The 14,443-nt window shown below is 44.2% G+C and overlaps 1 protein-coding gene across 7 annotated transcripts in view; it reads left to right on the forward strand.

Moving 5' to 3' along the window:
* Window positions 1-14,443, forward strand: part of SYTL3 (synaptotagmin like 3) — a 93,424-nt gene that overhangs the window by 4,747 nt on the left and 74,234 nt on the right. For 4 of the 7 annotated variants that reach the window (XM_072829432.1, XM_072829417.1, XM_072829426.1 and 1 more), the window contains exons 3-6: window positions 1,790-1,909; window positions 9,354-9,536; window positions 10,958-11,590; window positions 13,798-14,016. In XM_072829432.1, the coding sequence (XP_072685533.1) occupies window positions 11,481-11,590; window positions 13,798-14,016 (329 nt within the window). In that variant the 5' untranslated portion in view covers window positions 1,790-1,909; window positions 9,354-9,536; window positions 10,958-11,480. Of the gene's footprint in view, window positions 1-1,648; window positions 1,910-9,353; window positions 9,537-10,957; window positions 11,591-13,797; window positions 14,017-14,443 lie in introns of those variants that run through there. The other 3 variants (XM_072829429.1, XM_072829430.1, XM_072829428.1) reach the window with 2 other exon arrangements.

Consider the following 14,443-nt stretch of genomic DNA (forward strand, 5'->3'; position numbering starts at 1 on the left):
AACACACACCGACCAGAATGGATACAATTAGGCAAATAATAGCGAGCGTCCTGGGGAGGTGAACAACTGGAACTTGTTTCTAGGAGTGTAAGTTAGCGCGTCCACTTTGGAAGACCATTCTGCAGCATCTACTTATGTTGCAGATAGGCTAACAATTCCATTTCTAGGCGCACAGCCAACAGGGACGTGGGCGGCTATTCACCCAGACACCATATGAGATTGTCTGTAAGAGCACCACTCACGCTAGCCCAGATGATGAAGAGCACAAGTGCCCATCAATAGGAGAATAAACTTTTTAAAATCCATGCAATCTGGGACATGTGGGTGGCTCAGTGGTTGAGGGCCTGCCATCAGCTCAGGCTGCGATCCCAGGATTCTGGGATAAAGTCCCTCCTTGGGCTCCCCACAGGGAGCCTGCTTCTCCTTCTGCCTATGTCTCTACTTCTCTTTGTGTCTTTCATGAATGAATAAATAAAATATTTTAAAAATAAATAAAATCCATACAACCTAATGCCACAACAAAGATGAACAAACTATAACTACATGTGAAACTGCTTAAAAACTTCAAGTTGAACAGAAATCAAAATGGCCACACTAATGCTCGATTTTAGAGTAACCTCTTTCCTCCCTTCTGCATACCTCTCTTCCTCCCTTCTTAGCCTTTTATTTCAGGAACCCAGTGCCAGGCCAATGATAGGACAAAGGAGGCTGGCAGCAAGTCCACAACTGTTGACAAAATCAGTTAGATTCCCTGTTTCCCTATAAAACTCCCCAGGCCCTTCCTCCCAACAGGCTTGCAGGGTTTTTATGAAGGTCCTAGCCTGCTGCAGCCTCCTTTGTCTGACAAAGCAATACAACTTTTTGTACCTCTTTATCCCAACTCTGTCTTGCTGTTCTATTTTGGCTCCGAAGCACAGAGGTTGGTTTTCGACAACACACGCAATAGTGTGAGTCTCAGAAGCGTGCTGAACAAAAGAAGCCAGGTATCAAAGATATATAATATTATATATATTCATTTACACAAAGTGCCAAAACAGAACAATGGATCACCAGCATCAGAAGTCAGGGTAGCAGGTGTCTTTGCAGGGATTGTAGTCCCTGGAGGGGTGGCTGAAGTTTCATTTCTTTTTTTTTTTTTTTTTTTTTAAGATTTCATTTATTTATTCATGAGAGACACAGAGGCAGAGGCAGAGACACAGGCAGAGGGAGAAGCAGGCTCCCTGCGGGGAGCCCCATGCGGGACTCGATTCCAGGACCCGGGGATCACGCCCTGAGCCAAAGGCAGATAGATGCTCAACCACTGAGCACTCAACCACCTGGCACCCAGGTGCCCCATATAGGTCCCTTTCTTGATAGGGGTATGTTCACCTTGGGAAAACTTATCCAGCTGGTGCTTACAATTTGCCTCCTGGTCTATGTGCCTGCTATACCTTGGCGAAATTTACCCCCTACCCCCCAAAGTTGAGGCCAGCCTGTTATTCTCAACTTCACAGCTGTTCTTCAAAATGGAGTTAGTCATTCACACCTGAGGTCGATGTGAAACCCCTTGCAAATGTGAAAACACCTGAATAGTTGATGTGTCTAGCGTCTCTTGAGGTTTCCTTGGTAGGAGCAAAACGGTTTGGGGTTTCAGGAGCGTCAGCAGGGTCAGTCCTCCAGCGAAAGACGTGAACCGTGAGGTTGCAGGAGCCCCTGTGTGTGGCTCCGGGTGGCTCTGCTCCCGGGGTCCTTGGTGATGTGGGGGCAGCTGCAGAAGCCCTGGGGCGGGTCCTGACCCTGCCTGCTTCAGCTCTAGCCCCACAGGAAGGAAGGAGAAACGCGTCAGCTGTTCCAATGTGAAGACAAATTGACTTCCTTCTCTCCAGGACAGGCGGGCGCCCCGTTCTCTCCTCTTGCAGCCGATGCAAAGGTAGGCGAGTGTCCCAGACCAGCCATCGGGGAGGTTGATCCGAGGGCGAGGTGGGTAGAGATGACAGTGATTGTCATTTTTCCTAAATGAATGACCTTGAGAAGGCAGGGGGGAACAAAAACAGTGATAAATTAGAGGATGACTTCTCATCTATTGAGTAGCCTACATTTAAGATGTAGGGTACGAATCTAAATGGGATGGAGGAAGTCTTTGAGACTTAGGTAAAAACCAAACCAAACAAAAAAAAGAAAAAAAAAAAAGAAAAGTCACTATCTAAAAGTTATATGATGTGAATTTTTTTAAAGGTGTTTGTTTTGATTGTGCTTATATTTATGTTGGGTTTACTGCTTTTGTTTGCTTTCTTCTGTGGCTTGTAAAGTTGTGTACGTACCATTTGTTACTGTTTTGCTCTGAATCTATTCCACACAGATTCAGGTTGTTTCAATCACCCATAATTTCTAGTTTGGACATGAAACATAAATATACTTTTAAAACTAAAAGAAAGGTAGTTAGGGTCTAATCTAAATTTCTTTTAGTTAAGCTTCTTTAACCTCCAAATGTATTTCTTGGCAAGAAGAGAGATTTTGAGAGGAAAATGCGCCCTTGATGTTAAGGATCTCCTACGAAGTTAGAGTGGCTGTAAGAAAGAGATTATTCAGCCAAGACACTGGGAGAGTCTAACTTCTTAGCTTTTCTGCCTAAATAAAGCATAAGGCCTTGAAGCTAAACAGCCCCGAATTCGAGTGTTGCTTTTAGGTAAATGACTTAATTGCTCCAAGCCTCGCTCTCCTCATCTGTAAAATGGACATACTGCTTCACAGTGTCGTAAGGAAGACTGAACTAATGTAGGCAGAGTCCTTGTCAGACTGGCCCAGAGTAAGTGCTAAATAAATCATTGCTTTTGGTCCAACAAAAAGTTTAACAATTATTATGAGTGGGATCTCTAACAAGGTAATAATCTTAATTCTCATTTCTTTATGTTTCCATAAGAGGAGGTCAAGTTTAAGCTGTAGAACAAGCGGAAATCTATTTCAGTGTTTAACCTGGATTCTAAGACAGCACTTCTGGGGGGTTTTGATGGCACCATGTCTACCTGATTGAAGAAGAATAAGTAGAGTCAGCAGCAAACAGCAGCGACCTCTCAGGCTCCAGTGCTCATTCCCCTTCCTCCCGTGTTGGGTAGGCTTCGGGTCTTCTAGATTTCTAGACTTCCACATACGTGCAACCTCGTGTATTAAGGACTTGAAGTTTAGACAACTCGTGGAGACTTTTTTAAGGGAGTGAAAGGACACCAGGTAGGGGGCCTAGCACAGGACTGTGCCATCGAGGGAGGCCAAAGCTTGAGCTTCACCGGCTTCCTGGAAAACCCACCTCTGGTGAAGTGACAAGAGATACAAAGAGTTGATTGACACCCCTCTCCATTCGGATGTCAGATTTTCTGCTGGACACACGTGCCTGTGGCCTCACCTTGGCAGAAATGCCCCCCCCACCCGGTTTGGGTTGGAGTCACAGAGGCAAGAGCTGTTCTTTATTCAGCCCCTGTCTGATGCCCGTGGACTGGCTGTCTCTGTGGCTGCGACAGTGGAAAACACACAGGAGCAAGAGGGGACCACATTGTCACATGCAGCGTCAGGGACAGTGTCGCACCGCCCCGATCTCCCTGCCGGCGTCCGAGGCAGAGTCCCCTGGCTGTGTTCTCAAGCTGTCGCCTCTCAAGGAAACGGCTGTGGTAAAGCGCAGAGTGGTGTGGCTTGGGCCCCCCCTCAAAATGACGTGCGCCAGCGGTAGTAGCAGGGCTGTGGCTTTCGGGCTTTGAGAACATTCTGCAGTTTCCCTTGAACATCCTGGCAGTGCAGACAGTCCTGGTGACCTGTGCACACGCCCCGGCAATTTGCCACATTTCCGCTGTCCCTGTCCCTGCGTCACCAGCAGGTGGGGGGCGGGGGGCTCTCTGGCCTGTGATCTGATGACCACCTGCTCAGTGATGACAGGTGACGGGGTGAGAGGAGAGGGGATCCCTGTCTGCCAGCAAAAAACAACCCTTTTCTGTCCTCCTTGCTCTCCCTGAGTGTCACGGCTCTTGTGCTGCCCCCTGGGCAGGTCTGAGAGCCCGTCGAGCTTTGCTGTTAGGCTGGGGAAGGCAGGCAGGAGTGGCTTCAAGCCACAATTGACTGTTCTGTCCTCCTGGCAAAGTTGTCCCTGGGAAGAACCACCCCCCACCCCGCCAAGACATTTCTGCTCCTGCCGTATGGAGCATCCTGCATCCCTCCCAGCATTCTTGCGTTTTTATGTTCATCCCACCACAGTGTGGCTTACTTGTCCACATGTCATCACCTGGCTGGAGCGCGGAATGCAGGGATTGGGTCTTACTCATTGTACGAACTCAACACCTAGCATGTGCTCGGCACACAGAGGGCCTATGAACCCACATTGCTGAACCCACACCCTAAGCACCATAACCCAGTTGTGCTTGTCCAGATGCCAGCGATGCACTGGGATGGGATGCAGCAGGACCGGATACAGACAAAATGGGAATACATGGATCCCGGTACCGTGCTGCATCTAGGAGGGACCCCCACCCCTGCTTCTTTGTCCCTATCAATCCCCCCAAAATCCCCTGTTCCCCTGCTTTGGGGGCTTCCTGTGGTGGAGACAAACCGAGTCCCACTTGCTTCATTCTAGCCATTGCTCTCTGTGTCTGCCTAGGTGATTCATTTAATTTCCAAGTCAACCCTGTGAGGCAGGGACAGCTTTCTCCAGGCCATGAAGGAGGCAGAGAAGGGAAGTGAGTCTCACAGAGGTGAAGCAACTGGCCCAAGAACGCATGGCTATGCCCTGAGTTGGATCCCAGGCTGCCCGGTACCCTGACCTGTGCGGAGATGGGACGGTTTGTAGAGTGCTTCTGTAGTGGCTGCGGGAAGATTTTTCCTTCAAAATGGTGCTGTGGTATTGGTTTCCTTTTTTCATCGTTAAATGTAATTAGACCGGTGGGTGGAATGCTGCAAAGCAAAGGCAGACACCATTGCAAAAATACAAATGTGCAATGGAAAAAGGAGGTTGGGGCTCCCCGTGGGTAAGAACAGAGCCCGACTTCTTTGCTTGGGACAAAATAAATGAAATGGAAGAACCTGTCAGGTGGATGGGACAGTGAATAAGCGCATCTCAGAAAAATGGATCTGGAAGGCTTCATCCCTCCAACTAGGAGGCTGTGACTTCCTGCATGAGATCATTAAAACAAAAACAATTTTTGGAATGCTTCTCAAATTCCAAAACAACTCATTTTCCTGCGCTTTTCAGTTTCCTGGAGGCTGAAGCTTTCAGAACTGGGTGCTTTCTTGTTCACCTTACTATCCTGACTTCCTAACTCTGCTTAAATTCATGCTTCCTGCTTTGTAAGCAAATCCGCATGTCACAACAGTCACTGCATTTCTCAACACATGCCAAACACTAAGGACCTACTTGCCGGGGGGTGAAGGATCCCTAAAACCCAATGTCACCGCTAGAAAGGACTCTGGACTACAAGCCAGAATGAAATCAGGGTCCCCATAGAGCAATATACCAAGTAGAGGGGTGTTATAAGAAAGGAGTGACTAATTTTGATTGTAAATAAGAACAAAGTTCCTGAATTAGGTAGCAATTGATCTGACCTTGAAAGATTAATATTGATGATAATGATACTATTACTGCTAACAATAATCATGGCAGCTAACATTTATCAACTGCTTATTATATGCTTGCCACCATGATCTGAGTAGTGGATATGATTCAACACAGTTAGTGCAATGCACAGGAACAAATGCACGGAGAAGGAAAAGTGCATGATGTGCTTGGGGGAATAGTCTCAAAGGAATCTACCATGAGAACACTGGAATATTCCCTGGGAAGTGAGGATGTAGAAGTAGGAAGACACTGGATCAGGGGTGTCAGGAAGGCCATGTTTGTGCTTCGGAGTTTTTGAGCAGTGGGGAAGCCGGGCTCCCGTGCTGGGGGAGGAATCCCACATCCCCACCTAGAGAGATGCCCTCTGCATTCCTCAGGCCAGCCTCATCCTCTCCCAGGCTCGGCAGGCCTCACCTTTGCCATGAAGACTAGCCTGTCCCCAGTGTTGTCATCTCCCTCTTCCTCGCCATCCATTTGGTCCTGTCACTACCATTCCCCTGGGTGCTCACAGCCATTGGTGGGCAAGCCAGGGGGCACCTCGGCAGTTCTCTGTTAGCCACTTTGTGAGGGTTTCAGATGTTATTATCTCATCTTACTCTTACTATCATCCTACACAATAATATGTAACAGTGCAAGGAACATGCAAACTGATTTTCATAGATTTCATGTAATTCTTTGTTTCCGTGTTCTACTTCAAAACATCAACAATCAAAACATCCATGGCAGAGGTATATTTGTTTCATCCATGTTTCAAAGAATATGAAACCTATTCCAACATGATTTCTACTAGGTGACTAGAAATGGAATCTGTAAAGGTATACCTCACCCTGCTAATGCCAGGAGGTGGTTGAAATTCTGATTTTCTTGGTGTTTACCATGGGCCTGTGCTGCTTACTGACTCCATCTGCCACCCTATTGACTAGGAAGTTCACTAAACAACAACAATAAAACCTTAAAAAATTAAAAATAAGTAAATTGTTGCCAGGGGTCTGGGGGCACTTTGTCTTGGATAACCAGACGAGGAGCTAAGAACAGTTTCAGTGAAGCATTTTTGAGTGATTTGCAAGATGGATCACACAGTGGACTCTCCCAAGTTGGCAGTTGATACAAAATGCCTAAGAATTCAAATGCCAGCCTAACTGGGATAAAGTACAAAAAGAGCCCCAGAACTTCCGTTGAAGAGGATTGAAAAAATGCAGCTGAAATAATTCAAATATTTTGCATTGGAAGGAGAACCTTGACCTCTCAATTGCAGCCTGGAAATCAGACGTGAAATTACTTATGCAGATTTGTAAACTGGAGCCCCCAAACCAAAAACACAAAAAAACAACCACCAACCCCTCTCTATTTCCCAAATCCCATTCTCCTACAAACCCAATAATGTGTTGAAACATGAACAAGAGACTTACATAGCTTAATTTGTAAGTGGTCTTACAAATTATTGGATCTTCCCTTCTAATGAAGATCTTCTATGAAAACTTTTTTTAAGTAGGCTCCATGCCCAGCAGAGTCCAACGTGGGGCTTGAACTCACAACCCTGAGATCAAGGGTTAGAAGCCTAACCGACTGAGCCACCTGGGCTCCCCTTAAAGCTATGAAACTCAGTGGTCCTTCATTATAAGCAATATATTGTATTTCACCTTTTCCTATCCAGAAACAGAATTCATGTATACTATAACTTACCTACACGCTATTACTAGTACAATACAATTACCACAATAAAAGGAAAAATAGAGGACTTTATAAATTATATACTTATAATTACCATGTAATGGGTACTTGGATATGTAAACTACATTAGAAGACCCAGTGAAGTTGTCAGATGTGTGTGTAAATAGAGTCACATCCAATATGACATTTATAAATGCAGATTGTTACCCGTATGTGGAAGGAGTCATTCAGATACTACAAACAATGGTGCTTTTGGTAATGCAACTTTCTGAAATGATAAACAGCTCTTGTTAAAGCTCTAAAAGAAACAAAGTACAGTTTTCCTTCAATCTACACAAGAGTTGCATTCTGGAAAAATCAGAGTATATTAAAATCCTGCAAAATATACCTTGTGTTGTTATAAGAGTTACATTTTATCAGGTAATTATAATTTTTTCATAATTGAATTATCTGGTAAGATAGTCAACATTTGCATGGGGATGCAAGACAGTTCTTTGTCACTGTGACAACCAAAAGCACCCCACAAATTGCTAAAGATGTAAGTGTGGTACTGCCCTCATGACAATCCTGGGCAAGTCCCAAGGAGATGAAGCAGCTGTGGCTTAAGCATGGTAAATGGAATATCCAAACCTCCAAGCCAGGTGGGATACTAGGAGAATGCTAGAAACCAAAGAGAAAACATCTGTCTGGGTTTCTGTTAAATCTTGCTGTGAAAGATCCTAAAGTGATGCCCTATGAACAGTCTCAATTTATGACCATGATGTGATGCTCTCTGCAGTACCGATGGCATCATTTCCAAAAGTCACCCCTTGTTTACAGAGGATCTGGAGACAGATCCTGCAGGTTAAAGGAAAAAGTACATTTCCATCTAACAATAGAAGGCTTTACTTGTAAATATTAACCAAGTGCTTGGATGACTGAAGGTTTACAGAAGCTAGAATCAAATTTCTGAAAGTCAAGAATAAAAAACACAGGGGAATGGATACTAAACAACTATCCTCTTGTTTTCAGTGCTTTGTGCCAGTGTTGCCTTGTAATACTAGAAAGCACCATGTTTTGATCTCTGTTTGAAATGCTTTTAATGAATTATGATTTGATGCTAGCTTCTTAGCTTTAATTTAAGATCAATTTAATAATGATACCTCAAGCACAATTTTGCTTCTTCTGCTGAACCACAGCTTGACTAATTGTTTTCTTAGTCTATACCCCTTACATCTCGAGGAGGTCCTTCTCATCTTCCTTTGATTTATCAGAATGATATACATCACCTTGATTTTTTGTTTTGTTTTGTTTCATTTTGTTTGGTTTTGCCTTGGCTACTAGGACAGTCAGAAATACATCCAATGCTCAAGTACAGTGACTGTTTCGCTGCAGGTTCCTGGTAGAATGATTTCCCATTTCCACACTGACTGCTGACTTTAATTGTCCTTCATGTGCTTTTATTGTAAGCAACATTATAGTCTTGTTATACATGGGATAGAGTGTAAATCACCAATCAAGTCATGTACTCTAAGCACTTGAATAGCGCTTAGAAGGTGCTCAAAAAATGTTTACTGGATGGATGGATGGATGGATCTGAGAAACAAACTGAATTTTACTTTTCTGTAAGTAGGAGCGAATGGCCACCGAGGGGAGGATGAACTCCCTCTCATCCTTGAAAATGGCCCTTTCTACTGGAAGCCCACAGCCATGGATTTGATTTTACGTAATAATTGAATCCTGTATTTCTGTAAAACCCAGCTACCTGAATGAGTGAACATTTGCCTGTGCTGGGATTCCCCCAATGAGTCCGCTTATTAACGTCATTTCCATCATTTCCAACCTCATACTGCATGACCAGAACCAGAGGGCAGAGTGCAAAAACCACATCAAAAGAAAGCTCAGTGCATACAAATCTTGTGTTTTGAGCCAAGTGCAAAAATCTTCATTTCAAATATTTGAGAATCAGACCAACTGGATCGTTCTCGGTCCAGTAATAAATAAGAAGAAAGAAGATCCAAGGGGCAGGTTTAGAAGAAATAAGCTCATAAAGTTGATGACATGTTGGCCAATTTGCACCTTACCACTTATTACTTGATTATACGTTATTCTGTATTGCTATCCTCTTTTCCAGAGACTCAGAGCCTTGGGAACTAAGATCTGTGAGTTCCATCTGTTCATCCAGAAACTGGGGACCAAGACAAGTCAAGGCTTTGCACAAGTCATATAGTGATTATCAGCCAGCCTGGGCCAAAGGCCGGCATCCTGTTGCTTTGTGCCACCTTCTAGATAGGAAGCCTTTTGAGGGCAGGCACAGGTGAGTACTTCCCTGAAGCCTACAGGCCAAGAGTGCCCCTTTCAGAGCTCTGTGTCTTTCTGTTCTTCTATTCATGCAACCTGTGCAGTTGGGTGAGCCATGCATTTTAACTTTGTCCCACAATAGAGGAACTGACAAATCTAGAATCCCTTAAGCCTTGAATCCTTAGTTGATAGGGCTGTGAACTTGGATGGGGAAAAAGATTAGATCTTTGTCTACCTCTAACTAAAATTTAGCATTTCTTTCCATTATGAATATAGGCATCAAACCACAGTAGAACTAGCAGGACTGGTTAACTAATAGAAATCACTAATGGAAATCACACATATTTTCATACCACAATGCATGTTACAGCTATCTCAAGATGTTATTTATAATAACTACTTTGAAACTATAGTAGTTGTTAGATCACTGCTAGATCATGCTTCAGTGAACATATATATATATTACTATATTAAAACGTTTTGGTATATGATTTCCTTTGTAATTAAATGTATTTTATTTTATGCATTTAAATACACAGGCTTCACCAGACTACCAAAGATTAAGAAAAAAAAAGTTTAAGAATCTCTGCTTAATGAAAATGATCGCTTAGGGCTCTATTAACCTCTTATTTAATGATTTGTTATGGATCATAAATGAATATAATGTGGATTTCTGTTGAAGCCCAACAAAAGTTTAGCTTCTAAAGCATTGAAAGGAAAAAAAAAATAAAGCATTGAAAGGAAATCTTATTACTAAAGAATTCATGTCCATTTGATAACAAAATGGCATTACAGAAAGTATATTGCTTTGATCTACACTTTCTGTATTTCATTGATATGCATCTAGCCAGTGTTTTATAAATTCAACACCATCTTCTTGGTTGGGGGGAGGAGCAAATTGAAGGTTATGTGAGCCCAATGTCACCAATGGGGGGGGGGAGGGAGGACAAAAGCAGGGAGAATGGATGAAGAACCTTTCAACCAGCATTAAACAGAAACAAGACCCCATGCAGAAGACATCCTTGAAAACCATTAAAAACCATAAATAATTGATAGAGCTTGTAAGATGATCCTTCAGACATCCCCAACTGATTAAATTTCTTTTGAGTTTTGAAATGAATTGTAAAACTGATAGCTAAGCATTGAGCACATTGAGTTCTCTTAATGTGTTTTCAATTAGGACGATGGGCGTTAAACATGGACCTTTGTGCCTCTAATCACTGGAGATACTGGATTCATTTTAGAAGAGTTCAAGTTTAGAAGTTTGTGGCTTTTAGAAACATGAGAAGGCCAATTTAATAAAATTTAAAATCGTACATTATCACGATGGCAGAAGGTGCAAAGGTCCATGTGGAACATTTTGTGTGTTCTGAAGTAATGCTGCCAACATACACAAGTCAGGAAAATGATGCCATTTCATTGTTGTCTTTCCTACAGGCATTGAACTGGCTGGGCTTTTAATTACCACTGCTGCTGACCCGAAAGCACTGGAGGGGAAAGTTAGCTTCTAAATATCCTCAATACTCTTCTAACTGCCATTTGTAAATTCCCTCAGATTGGGGCCCACTTCTGCTTTGCAGAAATTATCTGCTTGGAGCCATGCCTGATTTATAACCCTCTCTGGCAAAAACCTCAGAAAAAAGATATGCTTTTGTCTTAGACAGCCATCAGAGGCAGCAGTAGGGCCCAGTGGAAAGGATCCCCTGGGTGGCATGAGACTCTGGGAGCCACAAGTCCAGCTGACGGACAGCCTCTTGGGACTTTCTTCTCCTGGGGAGTGTGACGCAGTTAAAAAGGAAAAAAAGAGCCACGAGCCAAACAGTTGCCAATGAAATAGGAGAAGGAGCGCTTTCAAGCACACAGGGCTGCTCCTGGACACTCTGAGCTCACCCATAGCACAGGGGTGCGTGGTCCAGGTCATGGAGTGACCCTCAACTCGGGTCTACACACGAGAGAAGGAATGGCTCGGGAAGTCAGTCTGAATTCCCTCCAGGAATTGGAACGTGAGGTCATCCTCCAGGTCCTGTACCGAGACCAGGCGGTTCAAAACATCGAGGAGGAAAGGATCCGGTAAGTTGTCATCCACACGGGTGCCTGGCTCTGGGGTTGGGCTTTGCCTCCTTGCAGCCCGCTGCCACCTGGCTTGCTGCCACCTGCTTGCTCACTGCTGCTTGCTGACCACTGGGTGTCCTGGCGTCCCCTCTGCAAGTGGCCCTGTGAGGGGTGGGGGCCAGGTAGCCCTGCCCTATAACTCAGCTCCCCACATTAGGGAAAAGGGAGGCTGCTTTGTCGTTCACTTAAAATAATGCCTTTTGGTGCTAAGTTTGTTGTCTGCTGCTTGTCCCTTTGCTACTTTGTGGGACTAATTCAAAGGAAGATTTTCAGGGGCACCTGGGTGGCTCAGGCTGTGATCCTGGGGTCCCGGGTTGAAGTCCCACATTGGGCTCCCTCCCAGGGAGCCTGCTTCTCCCTCTGCCTCTGTCTCTGCTTCTCTCTCTGTGTGTCTCTCATGAATAAATAAATAAAAATACTTAAAAAAAAAAAAAGAAAGAAAAGGAAGATTTTTAGGCTTCTACTATACTTCACAAGGGAAAGACCTCCAGTGATAGGTTGCCTCAATTGTTTTTTTTTTTTTTTTTTTTTGTGGGGGGGAGGGTCACCAAAGACCCACAGAAAAGCCAAGAAAGCAATGTAGAAATAGCAGGTCCACTGCAATCCGTTCCTGTCTTTTCCTTTGTGTGCTTTTGCTTCCAAGTTGGCTTTGAGGGCAGGGGGAGCATAAAATATGAACCTGCTCAGCCTGTTCTCTGACCGATCTGTCAATAGGAAGTTTCTTTCCTTGTCTGTCTGGAAGCCACATGCCATGCGCTATTTGATAATAGTTTACACTTAATAAAGCAGGGCTAGACCGGATCAAAACTGCTGATGTTAGCGGTCAAGTTTCACCTTTATAAATGGCGATGCCTCGTTTATAGATGTTTGAAAAATAAGTACATGGAATAGGCTTTTTGATTTTGTTTTAATGACAAAACTCTTTCAGAGTCTGTCGAGAAAAAATACATATAAAATAAAATTTGGGGCAACCAAATGCTTGAGGAATGAGAGAAATTTGTGGGTTATCTGAAAGATACAGTGATTTCTTTTCCTTTTTTTTGAGATTTTATTTATTTACTTGAGAAGAGAGTAAGCGAGCAGGAGAGAGGAGCACAAGCAGGGGAAGGAGCAGAGGGAGAGGGAGAGGAAGGCTCCCCACTGAGCAGGGCCCACAACGGGTCTCGATCTCAGGACCCCGGGATCACGACCTGAGCTGAAGGCAGATGCTTAACCAACTGAGCCCCCCCAGGCGCCCCTACAGTGTTTTTTCTGTCTTCTCCTGTCATTCCAAAGCTCTCTAAATGCACTTATACTTTCTTCCACTAAAAAAAATAATACACTGAACAAAATGGATTGTCTTTGATGATTGGAGGCCTTTCAGTGATTTAGAAGCATGATTTTGAATAGAAACAAAGTAATATGGACACTGTGGTAAGGAAATTTTTTTCCAGAGGGAACTGACTAGAACAAATCCTGTAAGTTGAATGAACATAAACTTGCATCTCAAGACTGGCTTCTCTCTTATAAAGTAGCTAGCAGAGATGTTTCAAAAAAGAGTATTCTGGTTAATAACACCTCTTTGGGGTCCAGTGTAAGGTCCCCTGGCACTTGGGGTATTGTCTCAGGGAAATAGGGACTGGAAGTGAACTGACCACCCATTAAAAAAAAAAATCCAGTAGCAAAAACGTAGCATTAGTTAAATAATTTTACTGAGACTTAACGACAGCAGCAGGTGTGCATATCATTATAGATATTTCCATGCCTTCTATATTAAAACTGATGGCATTTTCTGCATGTGTTTTGTCCTCTCTCTGTTCTTGCTAACCCTTATGATGCTCTTTGGGCATGGAGGGATGAGCCTAGAACAAAACTGGTGGCTAACTTCTCAATGCCAGACACTTTTTAGGCTTTGCCATTTAATCCTCCCAGCATCCCTGGGAGGTAGGCTTTTTTCCATCTCTGTTTCACAGTGGAGAAAAATCTCGGAGCCCCCTTCTGGAGAGATTGCATGAGATCCATAGTCACACAGCCATCCATGTTTTACCCAGGAGTGTTGGATGCCAAAGCCCCTTCTTTATTCTTATGCTATGGTGTTGGTGTTGGGGCCTTTGCCATGTAGGAGCATGTCTGGGGTCTGCCCTTCCATGTAGTCATATCTTATTATCTGACTCTTTGGGCCACAGGAAACTGAAAACACACCTGCAGCATCTCCGGTGGAAAGGAGCAAAGAGCGTGAGCCAGGAGTACAGAGAGAACTCCTGTGCACGCTGCCACCAGGAGCTGGGGCTCCTGCTGAACCGCGGGGCCGTGTGCCAGGGCTGCAGCCACCGTGTGTGTTCTGAGTGCCGAGTGTTCCTGAGGAAGACCCGTGCCTGGAAGTGTACTGTGTGCTTTGAGGACAGGTAAGATTCCTCCCATGGACTCGAGCCTCAGAGATGGTCCCCCACAAACTGCTGACAAAGAGAGCTGTCACTTCTCAAATTCGAGTGATGATTGTTGGCAGAGGGCTTAATATGAAGCTCCCTTTCTAGACTTGGAAGCTATAGTGATTTAGAAATAAATGTTAGGGCACCTGGGTGGCTCAGTTGATTAAGCATCTGCCTTCGGCTCAGGTAATGATCCCAGGGTCCTGGGATAGTGTCCCCTGTCAGGCTCTCTGCTTAGTGGGGACCCTGCTTCTCCATCTTCCTCTGCTGCTTCCCCTGCTCATGCTCTCTCTCTCTCTCTCTCTGTCAAGTGAATAAGTAAATATAGAACTTTTTTTTTTTTAAGATAGAACTTTAAAAAAAATAATACGTTTTGGACAGCCTGGGCAGCTCAGCAGTTTAG

The sequence above is a fragment of the Canis lupus genome, chromosome 1 (assembly GCF_048164855.1).
Source record: "Canis lupus baileyi chromosome 1, mCanLup2.hap1, whole genome shotgun sequence".
Taxonomy (NCBI): Eukaryota; Metazoa; Chordata; class Mammalia; order Carnivora; family Canidae; genus Canis; species Canis lupus.